Source organism: Platichthys flesus, chromosome 5 (genome assembly GCF_949316205.1).
Source record: "Platichthys flesus chromosome 5, fPlaFle2.1, whole genome shotgun sequence".
Taxonomy (NCBI): Eukaryota; Metazoa; Chordata; class Actinopteri; order Pleuronectiformes; family Pleuronectidae; genus Platichthys; species Platichthys flesus.
The window spans coordinates 20,759,495-20,780,071 of NC_084949.1; the positions used below are offsets into that span (position 1 = coordinate 20,759,495).

General features: G+C 43.9%; 1 protein-coding gene across 1 annotated transcript in view; it reads right to left on the reverse strand.

Annotated features, from left to right (window-relative positions):
- Nucleotides 1-17,480, reverse strand: part of frem3 (Fras1 related extracellular matrix 3) — a 29,465-nt gene extending 11,985 nt beyond the window's left edge. Inside the window, exons 1-3 of the mRNA XM_062387940.1 lie at nt 12,452-17,480; nt 11,861-11,950; nt 1,024-1,170 (exon numbers count right to left, since the gene is read on the reverse strand). Of these exons, the coding sequence (XP_062243924.1) occupies nt 1,024-1,170; nt 11,861-11,950; nt 12,452-17,480 (5,266 nt within the window). The remainder of the gene's footprint in view (nt 1-1,023; nt 1,171-11,860; nt 11,951-12,451) is intronic.
- Nucleotides 17,481-20,577: the final 3,097 nt, after the last annotated feature.

A 20,577-nucleotide genomic window follows, 5' to 3' on the forward strand; every position in this document is an offset into this window, starting at 1 on the left:
CCTTAATACTTAACTTATAAATGGTAATGTAACCCATCAGAGAGGAAACTCAGTAACTGGATGTGAGTAGAACAAATGCTTAAAGTTGATCTGCTGTTATTGTTTGGAATTCTTAATATGTTGAACTTCCCGGAACAAAAGAAAAATTAGTTGGCACAATTCTTCTGAAAAACCCAATAATTTGGGTGGACCACAAAATTATACAACCGAGTGCAGTAGACCTCCATTTCTAACTGTATAGGTTAGAAGCTTATAGATTCTACCTGTTGTATCAAACCATACATCACACTGACTACACCTGTATCCTCTCGAGCAGAAGAGATTTTTCTCGCCTTATTTGTTCCTTTGCATCTTCAAAGACAGAAGCGAACATGGCGACAAACCGTGCGTGGTCATAAATCTGTTGCCTGCGAGTGTCAGCCACCAACATGGCGACATTTCCATGTGACCTTTCCTGGGAACGACCTGTGCTCTCAATCACAGCTCAGTCGCAAAGACCAGAGGAAACAAAGCTCTAGTTAAACAAGGAAACAAAAGACTGGGTTTATTTTGTAGTTTTTCTTCTGTTTAACCATGGAGGTGAGGTGAGGACATCCTGCAGCCTTTAGGGAATCTGCACAGATTTTTTAATTGAGAGGCTTGACACTGTCGTTTTACAGCAAGTGTGGCCTTTAAAATGACACATAAATTACACAATATAGTCGAAAGGAACAGTTTTAGGGGCAACAATTCTTTGTAAAACTGTCAGTTTAATAAGGGCACGTTGTAAAGTGCCATTATCCTTCGTATAAATTTAGCAGTGTGACAAATGCTACAGAAATCCCAGCTGCCTTAGAAAATAAGGAAAAGTTATGATGAAAAAAGTTGAATACAATTATATTTCTGCAACTTCGCCCGAAATAATGTCAGGTATTCCAAACATTTACTACAAATATAGTAATTTAATACCATTTATTTCAAAAAATTCAAGTTAATAATAACGTAAAAGTTAATTTATTCAGTTCTAAATGTCTCCACACTTACTGACAAAGGAGGTCTCCCCCAGGTATCCTCTGCGCTTCAGTGTCACCTCCAGGAATTTGGCGTCCTCGTCCACCAGGTAGTATTCCTGCTCCAGAGAGATCCAGGCCCAGTTGAGCCGGAAAGGCTGAGGCTTGAGTTTGTTTCCACCTGAAGAGAGAAAGGAAGCTTAAAGGCCTGCTCAGCTGCCGAAGGAAACCAAACTGTTTAGTTCTTATTAGGAGTCAGTGAGGCGTGTAAAGTGCAATCTGCTTCAGGATGAAAGGAATCAAAAGGGTGTTTTAATTCTGGAAGGGAAACATGATAACTTAATGCCAGGGCTTCCCTAGAACTCACTTCACAGGGTTCAAGAGGAGTTACTTTGCTTCCTGTTTGCACTGATTCTCCACCGAACACTCGGTTTATGGAAAAAGTCTGTCAGAGTTTGTTTTCCTTCATTAATGAGCGGCCCCTCTTGTGACTCAGCCTCTTCTCCCCCACGCTCTGTTGCTCTCCCACTCCAACACGGTAAAGTGTGAGCTGCTTTCTGCTCTGATAGTGACCTCAAAGGGCGACTGTAGAGACAGACTGGTTTTTGCCAGATTATTTCCCTTCTTCAAACTAATGTGACCACATAGCTTCTATGTCCCAAGCCACTGAATATGGTAACTTTGTTAGAGGTGCTCCAACACCATCTTGTAATAATGAACCGTAAACATTCATTTTAGCTGCACCTTTCAATAGCCTGGTCAGCTGGTTTTATGAATCTTATTATTGTCCTTGTCTGTTTATAATATTATTTATCACACTTTATTCCTACTTTTGAATGTTTGTGGTTATTTTAATCTGTGTCTAATGTTTATCTCTTTAATTTCCACATAGTTTTGTGGTTACAACTTAAATGGAATAAAATGTACGCGATAAATAAAGATCTGCCGGTTTGCTTGCAGCTTACTAAAGTTTATGCTTTGGAAAAAGTCAGCAGTATATTTAAGCGGACGGTTGGAAGGTATGCACTCTACTCAGGTGCCATTCGCTCACCCTGAAAACACACATCTGAACAAAACATGAATCATCCGCAGCTCAGAATCACCCATCACTGATCCACAACTATCGGCCCAATCCTGTCCTTAATCCACACTATCTCATGACTCCTGTAATCCCTCGGACTGTCAGCTCCGGTCTGGTCAGAGACTCGATACTGGCTGCTTCAGAGATATTTAAGATTATGGATTCTGCTGGATAACATATATGTTTTTGAACAACAGCGGTTTAAACGTCTTATCCTCCGGTGAGACCCGCCTGGTGACCTGTGACAGGGGAGAAGTGAAACGGGTCAGGCTCAGAGGGTTCTTTGAATCAGAGAGGTTAGAGAGGGTAGTCCCTCTTTAGTCCTGCACGGCTGGTCACACTGGACGCCGCCCCGTTGACCTAACTCTGTTCAAGACACTTGTCGGGGAAGAGGGACCCTCCCCGGTTCAGAAACATTGAGTTCAGCAGCGACGTGCACTGCAGGTATTGGATCCGATTATTCTAAACTAATAATTTGCTACGTGCTGAGAGGCACATCATGTCACAGATATTAAAAACCTGAACGGTGAACCTGGCATCATTTGTCAAAGGCACATAAAGAACAGCGTAGAGAGGAGCTTCTCCCCATCCACACAATACGCCGGCATTGAGCTCAGTTTTGCCTCAGTGAGGAAGAATGAGGCTGCGCTCTTTATGCTACGTGAGTGGGGAGAATGAAAACACTGGGGGGTTGAGTGTGGGTATTCACGATGGGAAAGGGGCCACTTCCTCAAAGCCCACATGTCAAAACTGAAGCCGAGCACAACACGGACAAACAACATGTCACCAAAAAGCAAAAGCACGATCAGGAGGAACTGATAACGATGAGAGGTTTTGTGTTTTGGGGAAGATAAAACTGCAGCGCTGGAATGAAGAACCTGGGAAAAGTGAGGATGGGGCAGAAAACAGAAAGACCTGTTAACTTAATGAGTTCAAATAATAAGTTCCTCTCTGTTATGACCCTGGGGGTTTATGAAATGTTCTATATATCAGTGTATGTGCTTTAATCTACTATGTTGTGGGTCTCTCTCTGCTGTGGTGCTTGTGTGTGATGTGCTGCCGGTGACTGAGTGGGAGCTGATTGGTTCCAGCCTCCAAACTTACAGGTTAAGAGAACGGCTCTTGTAGTCTCTCCTCTTGCCACTGCCAGCCAGAATTGTAACTTGTGAAATGTGTTAAGATCTGTTGTTTGATTTATCAGCCTGGTTTGGTAGGGGTGGTTTTGAATTAGGAGTTAGGTTAGTAGCTTGTCTTATAGTTTCTTAAATTTAAGTAGATACGTTTAGGTTGTTTGCCGTAAGGTTGTTTTTGTTTGTTGTTTTGCTGTTGGCCCGTCCTGAAGTGCAAAAACAAAGTTTCAATAAATCTTTAAACGAGGTGTTATACTTTGTTGCTGGTGGTTCTTAGGAGCTGAGAACAGGAGAGACTCATTCATCATGCTGCGACTGGGTTTCCGCCTCTTTTCTGTGCATCTCCAGACAGACAGACGGACATATCAATGTAAGAGGAGGAGACAGGGAGCAGCAGACTCCAGCGGGCACACCCACCCTGGACCACGCTCGGGTTTCCAACAGTCACGGCTAAAAATATGGGAAACGTATCATGTCTGCTTTTTGCTCGCCCCAAATTCCTCAAGTGTTGATACGGGACATGCATGAATTGAGTTTGGAAAACGGGGGCCGGTCATTTCGAAACTATAGAGTCGCTCTTCTCTCTTCAATAGAGAAGGTTCTGACTGATGAGACTCGATCTGCACTCGAGGAGGAATCCAGTTCTCGTCTCCACATTTCAACCTGATGCACGAGCTTCGATAATGAGATTGTTTCTGTGCAGGAGAACGTGTGTCCTGGCGCTCGGCCACGTTCTGAGCTGATACGAGGAGAAGTTTAATCAGCACAGATTACAGACGATTATCAAAAGAACACGGCCGAGACAAAAAGCTTCCCCTGTTTCAGCATTTTCTTTTAATTGATAAAAAGTGAAGTAATGACTCACTTTCCTTCTTCCAAGCAGTGGTTGGGTTTTTGAGAAATGGTTCAAACAGACAAGTGGAGCATAGACTGATTTTTAAAACAGAGCTGATGAAGTGTGTGTGTCACATTGAGAACTGATATGTGTGAACTAGAGGCACAGGTGTGACGCGACTTATTAATAATGAAATAAGGGGGCTTGTACGTCTTCCACCATGGCCGTCAAATGGAAACTTGTTCAGGGACTTTTCAGTGGCTTGTGATTTAAGTCCAAGACAATGGCAGATGTCACTTATTCCCATCTTCTCAGTCCTTTGACCACAGTGGTTACTACCTTGTGTTTTCTCCCCTGTCGTCTGTTTGTTGGTTCGTTTATGTATTTTAAATTTTATCTATATGTCAACTTTAAAAAAAGTTGCATTTAAGAAGATGGGAATAAGTGACATCTGCCATTGTCTTGGACCTGCTCAGTGGATTTAACACTGTGTGGACAACAGGTGTTTTTCTTTTGCTGTACAAACACCACAGCAAATAACTTTTGTCCATCATCTCTTGTACTGCTTCAATGTGAAAGTTCCAGAATTCACTCTCATCCCCAGTGATATAAAGTCACATGACACATCAGTATCGTCCAACACAACTATGGAGAAAGGACTGGGCTCAATGTCATCAAAGGAAAGCTCTCTCTTTGTCTTTGTCCGTCTGTCTCCGTCCCTGTCTCTGTCTCTCCCGTCTCCCATAGAGTGACAGCTGTACACCCCCCAACAGCCACCTCCAAGTTCCCCTTGCTCCCTGTGTCGGCTTTGTCCTCTCAGGGGTTGAACGACCGAGAGGGACAGCAGGCCACAGTGTGGGTGGGCCAGGTCTATACCACCATGGCATGTCCCCCCCCCAACCCCAGCCCCAGCCCGCCTCTGCATTGTTCAAGCCAGTGTAAGAGAGGAGGGAATCTCCCTTTCTCCGACTCCTATTGAACAGGGCGTCAGACACCGAGGCTGAGGTTGGCATGAGTCTCAACAAATCAGGAAATAAACAAGATGTAGAGGAGATTGTCCTGAGAAACACTGACAACGTTTCAAACTTTAAGACCCCCGGGACGAAGAAACATAGCCGCACACGTAGAAGTCCATACATCTGCTCGAACGTGAATATAAACATGATTAATGGTCTGATTTATTACAATATTTATGACACACATACTATATTGGACTGGTCATTAAATCCAATACACTGTCGCTGCCTGCCTCAGCTCACATTTCCTGTAGCTTTTCAAACTGACAATCATCGTGATTTTCCGCTTGGATGAAAAGTTTGATGGGCAGCACGTATTTCTGAATGTCCCTGTTAGCGGCTATTTCATCAATGAGCCCCCTTGTGATTGATGGTAACAAATGAGGCGGGCGGGGAAGGAATATTCAGGGGGTGAGATGATTTGATCCGGTTTTGGAACGTTAGTGAGACCAACAGGTCCAAACCCCTACTCACAAAGCGGTTTCCCTCAAAGTGGCTCATATTTGCTCTTTCGATTCAGATCCAAACAGAAATCCGTCAGTGAAAAAATGTGAAACAACCTGGAAGGAGGCGCATCGTGGCTCGGAATGACTCAGCTGTGCTTCACATCATTTCAAGTATCCTTCATCCTGCGTCATCAAACCAAACATCAACACAAGTATCCATGACATTACAGCCTCAGGTTCTGTCAAGCGGCGTCAGCGGACTGCAGATTCTTCATCAGCTCCTCATATATTTACACAGCCGGGCTGCCTGCACCATACATAGATGGATAGGGGGGGGGGGGGGGGTCAACATGAGGCTTTGACGTCCACCAACATGATGCAAGGAGGAGCAACCTTCTAAGAATACCTCCATCAAGTGACAAGCGTTGCCATTATTGCATTTCCTCATTAATCATCCTGTTGATATAAATACACGGGAGCTTCCAGGCAGCTATGTTTGGTATTTGAATATGAGAGTATTTTCAAGTATGTTAAATATTTATAAGTATGTTCTTTTAAATCGCGGAGACGTCAAAAGTCGATGTTTATTTTTATTCCTGTAAAATTTAAAAAAAAGAAATAGTAAGAACTTGGCGCAGCCTCCTCTCTTCCTTCGGAGCACTTCATGTTATAAATTCTGGACGATCCGATGTATTAATAACTGTGAGCCTTCTTCCTGGACAGTGACAACTTGCACTGTCAATCGACGCGTTACAGAGGAGAGCGGCTGCTTCGCTTCAGGACAGTAAAGATCTCAGGAGGATGTTGCAAATCAGGATTTGACAGGACCCAAGGGGCACATCCTCTTTGACCTTTGCTTGCTACACTAGGTTCATGGTGCCACAGACATTTGCAACAGTATGGAGCAAGTGTCTTACTGAAAATTATGTCTTTAATCTTAATAATATTTACATGAATAAAGGAGAGAGGAAAGCAGACACCAAAAGAGAGGCAAGGGATTTCTACCAACAATGTCCATTCATGTGCCATGCTAGCCAAAACATGTCAAGTCATGTAGCCAGCTCAAGATTTATCTTCATGCACCAACCACACTCCACCTGCCGTCTGCCATGCCCCATTAAAATCTAAATCAACTTAACAGCAGAATTATTTTCTTTCCTTCCTTCCTTGTTGCAGACTTGATGGATCCAGGATTATTTTACACTTTCTTTAACAATGGAAGATTGGGTAGAGTTTTTTTTATTTTTTTTACATTTTAACAGTTTTTCCATTTTACGGCTATAGTTTTGGATTCACTCCCCCGTTAAACCCACAAATGAGCTCCTCATGGTCACTGAAGCCATGAGGATACATCCCCTGGGCACCAAGAGTGTCTCCACCAACACAAATGGTAATCCATTCAAAAGTTGTCAAAATATTACAGTCTACAGCAAACTGCTCGTGTGGCTAAAAGGAAAAGGACAAAGACGAGAGTAAGAGTAACTGAATGAGAGCCTGGCTAGAAGCGGCAACAGCTTTGCCATATGAGAGAAGATAAGAATAACCTCTGTAGCCATACATCATAACTCCAAACCCCAGCTGCCATAAATATAAAGAAAGAGGACAAAAGACAGATAACCACAGTAAAACCAAGTTTCATTGAAAAGGATCTGAGAAAAACCTGAACGGAAGGAAATGAGAATGAAATTGAGACAAGGTCAAAGAGTTGAAGACGCCATAGGAAGAGAACAGCGAAACCCAAAGGGGTCTTAGAGCAGGGGCGGGAGGGGGAATGAGCACAGAGCGTGTGGTGTGGTGGAGGGCGACTGAGAGGCCTCCGCTTCTCCAGGTCAGAGGGGACACACCGAGTGTGGCTCCAGGAGCCAGTAAATCTCCTGGTGACTGTTGACACGGGTGACATGTAAGATCCCACAGTTAGGAAGTGGGGGTGTAACATGGCTCCGTCAATCCACACACTCTTGTATTGTGCAGCAGGAGACTCACACGGTACTGAAGAACATATTCACAGTTTCTCTTGCTGTTTTTAAATCCTCGGTATCAACGCAGCCTGTGCTCCCAGAGCAGGTAGCTCCGCGGTGGAAGTCTGCGGGTTATCGGGCTATCTGAGCGTGGCTTGGGTTTCTGCAGAGCTCGGAGTGGGGTGACGGAAGACTTTGAAAGGGGATCTCCCCGGAGCCTTCCCTCTCACGTACACACCTGTCTGCCCGGGATACCACTGCACTTCCACGCCTGGCTCTGTCTGTGGCCCTGGAGTCTGGAGTCTCCAAGGAAGTGCATTCCTCTCCCGGCTCTGTACGATCACATAACACTCAACCCACTGGGGTCTATGATCCCTCTCTGGAGCTGGAAGACTATATTGTTGCGATTGGGGGGAAGGAAAGCACAGAGGCTGATTCAACTTATTTGAATGCAGAGGCTCCGCTCTGTTTTAATCCTTATCTCTTGATCAGAGGAGTTTGATTCGTGTTGCAATGAAATCTAAGACTATCTTGCACCTGAGATTTGCAGGATTTCTGAAGACAAATACTACAAAGTCTAAACATCTGACATAGTGCACTGGTTTTGAGTCTTAGAAACCTACAGGTGTCCTGACACGTCTGAACGTTTGGGTTTCTTCTCTTAGCCTGTGGCTCACTGGCCCATGTCAGGTGAACGAGGATATATGTAAACTGTGTACCCACTTGTAAAAGCAAGTATATTGCCTGAGTATCCCATACTTTGAAGGGCCCTTGGGGGTTTCTGACCTATTCACTTGCAAACAGGTTAGTGCTTTTGCCATAGAAATTCCTAAAAGACAGCGAGAATGACCCGAGTGGAATAACAGTTTGTGTTTGAGGTCACCGCCACATCATTCCTGCAGGGTAAAGTTTGTGATTCTAAGTATCTTACGAGTAAAGAATTTACAAGTAAAGTAATCATAAAGAAGAGGCCAAAAGTAAAAGAATATTGGATACATTAATTTCTCTATAATTACTACTTCATTGGCCTTTTTTCATCATGGTTATCAAACCAAGAAAATATCAATGAACATAATTAACATAATAATTCAGGATAGAAAACATCAAACTCCTTCACCTACTTCTGCAGCTTTCCCACTTTCTAAAATAAGGGTCTTAGTGGGTCATGAGGAGTCAAATTTTCTGTATAAGCCGCTTAAGTAAACGTAAAATGCTGCTGCTTGTCTCACCTTCTTAGGAACTATGCATTGTAAGTACTAAAATCAGCATGTTAATTAATAACATCTAAATCTGTAAATTGTAGCTTTTAGCAGCTCACCGTATACATGGAATCATGCATTGCACACTGAGTACCCAGGTAGTTTGATTTAGTTATTCTTACAATAAAAAATGTGTTAGTTCCTGCATATTTCAGCTGTGAAGGATTTATGCGGCTCTGACACGTTTGTGCTTAGAGGTGAGAAGCTGAGTGACCTGCTGATGTGTCCTGACTCGATAAGAGCAGACTTTCTCCTCAAGAGTTTGGCATTCCACCGCTGACCAGCAGGTTCCGTCCACGCCAAGACGTTCCACAGCTGAGCGTCCACTCCTGACCTTTTTACTGGGACACGCACTTGTTCTACGCCTCAGCTGTTCCTGGCCACACACATGCTGTTCCTACTTCACACGGCTCCTCAAAGTCTCTGATTAAGGTCTTTATGTCCTTTACATACAGACATGCTGCCAACATTTGAGCCTGAAAGACTCCAAGCCAACATGCGCCATTACGATATGTTAATGACTGTGTGTGTGTCTGTCTGTATGTGTGTGTGTCTGTGTGTTATTCACCCACTAAAGAAGCATCAGTGCAATACAAGTAGCGGCAGGTACCTTTCAAAGACCCTCAGGCAGCTGCCCGTAAGGGTTTCATCACACAAAGTAACACTCAAGCAGTCTTTGACATGATGACTTATTTAGCTAAATAGTTTTACAACACTATGACTTGGAAACCCAGCGATTAAACCTGATTTTAGGTAAAAACAACCTTTAACAACGGAGGTTAACAGCTCGTTACATCATTGTGGTCGGTTCCCATTTAGGAAGGATTCTCCCTGTTTTGGATATTTGCAGTTGAATTTCTGTTTCTGTGTTTCTGTCAGAATGATTTACTCGGCCAATGAGGCTAGCTTTTCACCTGCGTTTGTTTGTCAGTTGGCGGGATGACGCAATAACTACTGGATTGATTACTGCAAAACTAGTTGATCACCTTAATTATCACTGCGAGATATATAGATTGTTTTCACACATTTGTATTGATTTCTCAGGAAGTAACTCATAGATCTTCATATCAGACATGTTTAGGGCGATGTTTATGAGTGTGTTTTATCCAAATAAAAAACTGGATCTAGAGAATTTAAGTGTGGTTTAATTGTATTGTAAGACCAAAGACTTAGCCGCTATTTATTTTCATTCCAAACCTCAAAGTTGTGAATCATGTTTTCATTCTGTGGAGTCAAATTATAAAAACCCCATGAAAAGCTTTGCTAACGGAGGCCAGTTTAAGTGGGAAGTCTTTGATGCAAATCTCTCCTGACACAGAGTTCTCTTTCCGTCACAAACAGCTCACCTACTTAGATTTATCACCAGATAGGCTGACCATCCACATGCTCTCCAGCTACATGCCCCTACACGTCCTGGATAATACCCCCCAGACCAACCCCTCCTCCAGCAGTCACCTCTTCAACACTTCACATCAGTGATTCACCGGTCGGCTCACCTCCTTTATCTCTTATCTGATCTCTTTACCAGATGTTTGTGTGAATACCGATGGATACGTGGTGTGCTGAGGGTTCACCCCCACCATTATGTGCAATGACATGTGTTTACGCTATTAATTACATAAATATACAGTGATGTGAGGCCATGTCTGTGCCCCCTACATGTGAACTGGGGTCATGCAGAAACATGGGTTTTATTCCGTGTCCCGGCCTGCACCACTGCACCTGGTTCAGCTGAGTTGGATGGAAGCTTAGACAAAGTGGGAAAGCAAACAAAAAATCAGCACTGAGCTAATTGAAGCCCTTGTTCCCTTCCTGTGGTTAAACCTCCACTTAGACACAGACGTGCCAACCACATTCGCTTCAGGCAGATTTAAAGGCAAAATTTCTTAATAAGGAAGAATACACTGAAAAGAAATCTCATTAACAACATTGGTGAAGAGTATAGATGCTAATAATGGCTATGTTGTCTATTTCAAGCAACCTTAGAGCTGCTGACGCCTATTAGAATTATCACCTCCCTCACTAACAGTCTGGGGAAACAGATAATTAGTAGGTGTTCAGTCGAGGCTAATATGAGGCTTCACTTTGCCGACAAAAATACGGTAATTTGGCAAAAGCTCACGTAATCGTTGTCCAGCCTTCTCAATGGGACTGAACACGACCCTCAATGCAGCATAATTACAGACTAAACTTTCCCTCCTCCACCGACTGCAGTTACACATTTTGCATTTTGGAAATGACGCTGACGTAGCAAGAGGCACCCGCTGCATTTTATGCATCTATGTCATAGGGGGTAAAGATTCTGAAAAGCTCATACATTGTACTGTAACCCATCACCGTGTCTGCACCACGTACGTCTGCTTTATTTAAGAGAATTCTAAAGATAAACGGCTAATATTTTTACAACCCCCAGATTCCCATGTAATACCTGTGGATACAATTTTATATGTGATGCTCAAATGACATATGGCCATAAAGAAACACTATCGTCTGTAAAATCTCAAGAGTAACTGAAAACCTGAGAGTATCAATGGAGCGTTCAAGTAAGCTGAGAAAGTAGGATTAACAAAATATTGTTAATTTTCACCTTTTTGCACATGTACTGATATTAATGCAGCCAAACCAAAAGAGGTGTTTTGTTTTTCAGTGACTTATTCCAAGAAGACATTTTAAACTAAATATCTGATCATGCATTCCTCTACACATTTCACAGTGTCACTTCAAACAGATGATGAAAGAGCTCATTTGAAAGCTCTGTGGAGCACCCTGAGGGAATGGCCCCTATTGTTCATTGACAATAAAGTTTAGAGAATGAGATATAGTCCCACCTCTTTCACTTTTACCTACCAACACTCAGTGTTTGGCTTAAGTCTCCGTTGACCCCTGTCATTTAAACCTGCTAGCCTTTCCAGTGGGGCGAAAAGAGATGGCGGCTCTGTACTGGGTGTCAGTCATGGCCAACTGCCTTAAGTCTTTGTGATGCAAACACTTGGGAGGTTGACAGAGAGCAGGAAGTTTCAATTTTAAGAAGCCATTAAAATAGACGGACAAAGTCCGGGGACAGCCTTGAGGCAAATGGATCCTCTGTAATGGGCCCCGGTTTGGTGTCAGTGTTCACTAGTATGACATTTTTAAAGGGTTCCTACCGTTGTCCTCAACCGTGAAGTAGAAGATATCACTTGTGGCGTTGCTCCTATCCAGCAGCACGTAACAGATCTTCATGTCATTGATATCAGCTGTTGGCATGACAGAAAGAGAGAATATGGAGTGGCAGCTGGAAACAGTATGGTGAGATAACTGTGACGACTAAGACACTTAAACAAGGCTTTAGTTACAACCCACAGGCTGCAAAGAAATATAGGTCACAGAGGACATGTGTTACAAAACATTCAGAATGAGGTTAGGAAAAGTGGTAATTCAAAAACATCTATTAGAGGATTATTATCTATAGTGAATATTATGATTATTATTATCATATCATTATGCACTGATAATGAGAAATGTATCCTATATATCAGTACATCAGTATTATAGTGAATTATTATTGTATACACACATATGTATATATATATACTAAAATGTTAAGATGCTCTGTAGATGGAGGGGGAACTGCAATAATGAGCTAATAAATGAGAAAACCGTATATTCAAACACAATTCAATCTAGGGTTAATATCAAAATATTGATCAAATGATGAAAACTCTGTTGAAAGATGTAATTGTGTTCTATTGGCTTACCTTGTGTGAAGGTCTTGATGCTGTCATTGCCCTGGGCAGTGTTCATGATGAAGCCGTGTAGAGGTGCCTCAGACACACTGTATTTCAGGACCCTGTTGGCGCTGTCGCGGTCCTCTGATCGAAGGGCCTTGCTGGTTATCACAAAGCCCACATGGCCAGTTTGCATGACCTTCAGTGAGGCTGCAGCCTTATTGACCACAATCTGGGGCACACCATTGTCCACTGTGTTGATGTAAATGGTCATCATCTGGGGTTTGCGTGTTTCGTACACGGTGTCAGGGAAGACGTAGAAATCTGTGTGTGTTCCGTCTGTGACCGTGAAGGAGAAGCTGTCTTCGTTGGTCTCAGTGCCGTCATGCTTGTAGCTGATCAGGTTCTCATTTAGGTCCTGCTTGGTAAAGGATGTGATTGGTTGTGTTTTGTTGAAAAGCAACTGCCCGTGCACTGGCAACTGGGTGACTATGAAGCGCAACTGGTTGTCGGGTGTGTCCCGGTCCTCGGCTGTCAACTCAAATGGCGTGACAAGTTTGGTTTCTCCCTCCTCCACAACCAGCCTGTTTATAGTCAGGACAGGTTTCTTGTTATCTACATCAGTGATGGACACTCTGAAGGTTCGGAAGACAGGATTGTAACCGTCTGTTACCTCGAACTCGAAGCTGTCCATTTTCATCTCATCATCAGAGGTGTGGATGTAGTAGATCTTGTTGCCCGCAAGCTGCAGTTGGGTGAAGGTGGAGATGGGAACACCCGGTAGGTCGGTGCACTCTAAGTGGCCTCTGCTTGGCGCCCTTGTGATGCTAAAGCTGAGATATTCATCCGGACTGTTGATGTCAGTGGTGCTGAGGAGGTCGGTGGTGAGAGTGACTCTCCCCCCTTCCTTGAGAGTCACGCCTTTGTTGATTACATCTGGGAAGACCATGTCAATGCTTCCGATGTTGATGTAAAAGTAACGATCGATAAGGGGATTGATTCCATCTGTGACGTCAAATTTCAACAGGTCTCGGATTCCTTCCTGGCCTGTGTGTACATATTGAATGAGCTGTTTGTCGAGTTCATTCTGTGTGAAATTCATCCCCAGTGTGATGTTACCTAAAACATCACCAAACTTGCTGATTCGTTGGAGGTAGCCTTGTCCAGGGCCGTACCGCACAATATACATGAGGTCTTTGTCCTCAGAGTCGAGATCTGTGGCCTTTAAAACCCTGTTGCTGATGACTTTTGTCTCTCCAATCTCCACTTCAAGGCCGTCGTTTATAGTCATCCTGGGTGTCTCATCGTCAACAGGAATAACCATGATAAGAACTGTTTTTTCCACTGTGTGTGTCCCATCTGAGAGTCTGATTTCAAAGCTGTCCTCTTTGGTCTCAGAGTCATCATGTTCGTAGACAATGTTGGATGCCTCTTTGATTTGTTCCAAGTTGAATGTTTCTACAGGGATGGTGCCAGTGCTGAGCTGCTGAACTATTGTACCATGTTGGGGGTTTTTGATGATCTCAAAGTACAGTTCATCTCCAGGGATGTCAGCATCAGCTGCATTCAGAATTGGTGTATCAATTACGAGGCTCATGCCCTCCATTACCACAAACTCTCGAATGAAAATTTCAGGCTTCTCGTCATTGGCTGGCATGATGACTATGGGGAAGAAATGGCGTTCGGAGAAATTAATACCATCTGAACAACGAAAGGTGAAACGATCCTCGACCGGTTCAACACCTTTGTGGATGCTTTGGACATAGTGGATATGACCTTGGGCGACATCTTTAATGCTGAATGCTGTGATTGCTGTCCCTGCTCTGGTTTTCTCTGAGCCTGCGGCTGGGGCGATGTTTTCCACGTAACCAGATGTTGGTTGGACGATGATGGTGCACAGGATATCGTCGTTGTCTGTGTCAATATCTTCAGCTTGGATGTGGTCCAGAGTGATGACATTTTTCTCTCCCTCAACAACAACAAACTGCTCTATGACACTAACAATAGGTGGAATGCTGTCAACAGGAAGGATGGTGACGTACACTGTCACACCTTGGACATTGTTGCCGCCAACGACCCACTGATCGGACATATCAGACAGAGTGAGGTTGAAGGAGTCGTACTCTCTGACCGGACCGATTTCACCGGATGTGTGAGCATACACCACCACACCATTAATGATGTCCCCCTGGGTGAATCTCTCAGCTGGTGCACCGTTGACCAGGATTTCACCCAGCCTGGGAGGTTCCTCAACAATAAAAGTAAGCATGAAGTCATCTGTGTCTTCGTCACGGCCCTGAATCACGTTACTTGTAATTTCTGTTGCTCCATTCTCCAGGACATCGATGGCGGCACCGAGCAGGCCGGCTGGGAGCATAATCGTGGGGGTCTCGTCATCAACGGGCTCGATGGTGATCTTAATGATGATGGGTACCTCATGGAAACCATCACTTACATCAAGCTTGATTAGATCACTCACAGACTCTTCTCCCCCATGGATATAAGCTAGACGGCTATTTGCAACATCTTCAAGAACAAATGTTTCACCGTTTGACATGTCGATCCCAAAATACTGCAGCTGCCCGTACCGAGGAATCTGCGTAACAGTAAAGACGATATTTTCATCATCTGTATCTGTGTCGGTGGCATGCAGCTCCTTCCTAGTGATGATATATGTACTTCTTTCCATAACAGTAAACCCTGTGTTGGTGATAACTGGTGGTTTGTTGTCAACAGGCTGCAAGAAAATGGTGAATAGTCCATCTACTGTGTTACCTGCTGTGTCTTCCACAATGAATGTGAACTGAGCCACTTTTGGAGTGATGCCCAGCTCCTGGTCTGGAGGTCTGTAAGCTACTTTATGGTGATTAACCTGGGCCTGTGTGAACTCTGTAATTAAAGTGTCAGGACTATCAGTCAGTACGATCTCGCCCAAGGGGGCAGGATTGTTCTCATCTGTGTCGGTTGGGGGCTTGATGATAGTATACTTGAGGTCCCTGTCATCTGAATCCAAATCAGTGTAGCACAAGAATTTCTTGTTGAAGTGTGTCAGCTCATACTCCTGAACTGTAATGTGAAGGGTGGTGCCTGGGAAAAGCTCTGGGGGGAGGTCATCAACAGGGTGGATTTTGATGGTGAACATGTGCTCGCCTGACTGATTAGGAGGGTCATTATCATCTTGGACCCTGAACACAAACTGATCGATCACAGTGGTGGTGCTGTGGGGTCCGATGTGACGATAGAACAGCTTTCCGTCCAGAATATCCTGCTGAAACCACTCAGTTACCACCTGCTCAAACATCTCATCTGTTTCACTGAACTTCCAGGTAGACGGATCGGATGGAGGCTCGACTTGTCTCAGCAGCAGCTCCCCGACGGTGGAGTATGGAGCCTCCACGACAAACTTAATGGTGGAGTCTTCTGAATCGATATCTGATGCGCTCAGAATGAACGGAGAGATCTGCATGACTTCATTCTTGAAAAGCACCACACCGGTGTTAGCATTGATAATCGGGGGCTCATCATCCGTGGGAGCAATAGTGATAGGGAACAAAAACTCCACTTCGTTAGTGCCATCAGTCATTCTAAAAATAATGTTGTCGCTGTAGGTGTCGCTCCCGTCGTGTTGGTACACCACGATGCCGGCGTCTAGGTCGGCGGGTGTGAAGAATTTCCTGCGACTACCAAGCATGGTCAGCTCTCCGTGCTTTAAGCCATCAACAACAGTAATTCTCACGTCTTCTAGGTTGTCCTCATCACTGATCTCTAAATTCTGGGAGCTGGAGAGCGCCCGGGACTGCCCTTCAAACAATAGCTGCCCTGTATTTTTGGTTGCCACAGGAGCCAGTGTATTCATAGGCTTCACCACAATCATAAAAGCAAATGTATCAGACACGGTACCATCAGTGTCAACAATTTCAAACTCAAGCTGGAAAATCCTTTCCACCTCTGAGTCCTCCGAGGGGGGCTTGTAGGCTATTTTAAGATCTTTGATGTCTCTCTGATAGAAGGAGGTGATAGGCAGGTTCTGGTCATCAGTGCTGATGATGTAACCCTGCTCAGGGCTCAGATATGAAGTAATATTGAAGATTAAATCATCAGGGTCAGATTCGACATCTTCAGCAGCCAGCATGTCACTTGTAATAGCTGTCATCACAAACTGATCAACCTCCATCATCATCATGGCTACAAAGCTGGGTTTAGGAGCGCTGTTCTCTGCACCCTCTCTGATTCTAACCATCATTTGGAAATGTTCTTGCATTATAGTGTTGCCGTCATTATCTTGCAGCTCCACCATCATTGGAATATAGTCTCTGTTTGGTGACTTTGTTTTAGCTGTGTGCTTGTAGCGAAGGCCCTGTTTCACAAACTCATCACAGTCAATCAATTGGCCGTTGTTGGGGTTATTCAATAGAGTGCCATACCTGGGGAGACCTCCAGCGCCGACCAGAGCGGTGATCTTACACTGCGTGACACCGTCCTCAAAGGAAAACTCCAGACCCTTTTTGTCAATGGGGTTGCTGTCACCGTTGAACTTTTCGACATTGATAGGCATATTCCTGGTGAGGATCTCAAGCTGCTGGAAAACCACCTCCACTTCCAGCATGAAGGGGATGATCACTGTGTCCGTCTGCGAGTCATAACGCAGCTGCAGCTTCACACGGTCCTTGCTGGGGCTCCGAGATCCAAAATGTGTGTACTTCACCTCATCTGGTCCAAATGAGCAGGGGAACTTCTTGGGGGTCAGCATCCCAGGTTGCTGGGCCAGTGGGTCATTGTCCAAAACTGTGATGTGACAGCGGTCGCCGGGCTGCACTTCTGTTACCAGGTCGCTCACAGGGTCTAGATACACAGACCTCCCAAAAGGCACCCTGATCCCGTTGTTAGCGATGATGATGTTGTCTTCATTAAGTCCTGATCGGTGGCGATACAGGTGAGCAGGGTCAAAAGGTTCAGCCTTTGCTGTGGCAAAACAGAAGCTAAAAGAAAATATCACAAGCAGGCATCTCAAAAATGCCCACTTTTTACAAAGTTGGGAACCTTGCAGACAACCAGCCATGTCCACTGCTAGTTGCCTTCCAACTTTTCCACAAGTCAGCAGCTTCTGTCTAATAATTTTTGTCTTGGAGTGTGTCCCCTCTCTCTCTCTCTGCTTCTGTGTGTGTGGCCACACAGAGACACAAGTGTGGTGAAAGCTGCAGGGCTGTGCAGGTAATAATGAAACAGTAGACAGTGACAGGCACAGACTCCTCCCTCTGTCAGCACAGGGAGGGAGCGTCCTGCCCCCATGGCTAATTTAAGAAAGATCATTGGATAAGACTGTGAAAGTGCTCCCCCCAGCCAACACTCGCCCTTCTCCCCTTGTCTCAGTGAAAGAAAACTGTCAGTGATAAAAAAAAAAGTCAGAGCAGAAACCAATATAACCTTATTTAATGGAATCAGCTCAATCAGAAATACTCTCTCTCTAAGGTTGAACAAATTAGACAGGTTTTATTAATGTGATATAGATTTGGTATTTAAGTGGTCTTTACATTTTATTTATAAAGTAATACAAAATTATTACAAGTGATTCTTTCTTTAGCTTTTAAAAGGAAATGACTGTGCACATGATCATTTTACTGTAAGTTAAGCGTTTTTGCTTTATTCGACCCATTGCATTTAAATTGAATAAATTAAGTGAAGAAATGAGGTTCATCTGGATAAAGTATGTATCATCACTGACCTGTGTGATTTCACATTGCATAATTTAGCCTCTTACAGCTGTCAGTCAAAAGGAGAAATGTAGAAATGTAAATATTAATTATTAATATCATACACTTATTTTATTAATTGTTACGAAAATGGTCAAGAAATAATCTAGATTAAATACGTATATATGTATATTTTACAACATTCTTCCTTGGCTCTTACATATACTTAAACTACCAGTCGTTACAATTCACGAAATGTGCTAACTCTTTCAACAACAAAATGAGCGATACACAAGAACTGTGTGAAATGATCATCCAGTAGCTCTCGTTTTCAGTTCAGGGGTCAGAGCGGCTGTGAGGTGGTGTCAGAGGGACGCCTCGGCACCGGAGGGACCAGTGGTCCTGCAGTGAGGGACAATGACCTGGCATCAGCTGGCAAGACAGGTGTGTGGACACTGTTTGGTCCCTCACATACACACACAGAGAAAACACAACACAGCCAAGATACTGCCCAGGTGCTCAGTGTTGTCAAATTACAGCTTTTTAAGATGCGGCTGGTTTATCTACATGAGTTACTGCACAGCTGTGATTGAGTCATACAGCTTCCGATGGGAACCCCTCTTTATTAATACTTGAAGTGCACGACTTAAGATTTTTGACGTGTAACGTTGTGGGTCATTCTAACAACCCTTTAAGTTTCGCTGGTGGAGGTGAAATGTCTATAAATAATAGTCATGTTGTGGTTTTTCGGCGGCGAATCAGTCAAAGCTCGGCAGGGAGACGTCGGACCGTCAAACTGGCCGCGGTGAGAATGTGAGAATGTGTACTCAGTGTGTTGCACAAGGTCAAGTTAAGATAAAAATACCTAGTAGCCTTTTATGGATCATCTTTTGAGTCGGGCCTGACACTCGATGAAGTGATCTGTGTGCATTGCTCAAACATTTTTACACAGTTCCCTCTCTCTCTCCTGGAATTTATGACGTTTTAACATTTTACAATCCATTATTTAACGATGTAAGATCCCTGTGAAGAAGGGCTGATCTTTTACTCAGCTAAATGTTTTAAATAGACAAATACATCTGTCGGTTTATCATGACAAGCACTCATGATCAATAAATCTCTTTGATTCAAGGTTTTAAATCTGTAATGACACCTATAAGCTGCTGATGAATTAAACTTATTTTAAACGCTAACTGTGACTATTTTAGTTATCCTTGCTGTAAACGTTCCTCTCTTTACTGGACACGATAATTTGTTTAGGACAACACTGTGAACCGCTCGGTAACCTTCCCCTATGAGTGTGGGCCAAATAGCAGACATGCCATTTGCATCCAGGCATTCTGTATCACACTTTTCATTGCATCCTCTAAATAAATCTTGCGCTCCTCACTTGACCAGCCAAGAATAAAAAGGGGACACGCCACCACCAGCAGCAGCGGGGGGGAGTCACTATAGAAACAAACCCTGCACTCTTTTTATACTCTGTTATTCTTGGATTTCACTCACATTGCTCTCACGCTGTGTCCGGCAAAATATCAAGACACAAGGATTCACAACAGATAAGTTCTGATATCGCTATCACTTCTTTGGTGATGGAGCATGAGAAATGAAACGTCCCCCTCAGTAGACGTACTGTAGAAGTTCGGCTATGAGCTGCAACATGACGTTCAAAGAGACATTAATTTGCCTTTGTCCAATTTAGAAATGGAAGACACAACATGCCTTTAGCGAGCGCCTTAGGTAAACCGAGAGAGACGCTGGGTGGAGGCCAGTGCCGCTGCATGTGATCGACTCCTCATCCGGGGGGGGTGCAGCTCACGATGACAGCAGCCGCTAATGACCTCATGATAGATGGAAAACAAAGCCGGCGCGGATCCCATCCCTGTATCCTCAGCAGGGAGGACGGGGTTTGCTCTCTTTCCTCTCGGTGCAGTTGTTCCGTCCGTCAAGATGAAAGCGTGTTCAGGTCTCCATCACTCTCCAACTCTGTTAAGCTCTTCAGGAACGTGTTTCCTTTAAATAACACAGACGGGAAAGATCTGAAGCCTGTGCTTTCCTTTTCTTTTTAATCACACGTTTGTCATATTGTGTCATGTTTTCATCACGTCAGTATTGCGGCTATGTGTCATTTCAACCATGCTCCAGGGACTCAAGGGGAATGTAGAGATTCTTATTCTTGAGGGTGTAGCAACTTTGATCATACTGTTATAATACAAGGCAATAAGTAACACTCTAATTTGAAAAAAATCATAAAAACTGAATTAAAATTAAGATTTGGCTGTAGAGCCAAGAGAAGAAAATAGCATATAAAGATAGATTATAAACTAGAACGGCCTCAGTGTGACTCATTCCTCTGTCATGGCCAAACAATTCAAATAAAAGCCACACCAAATTACACAGAAACATAGATATCAGTCCCCTAAATATGCCAAATTATTCCTCACTCGAAATATTAAAGAGTGTGAT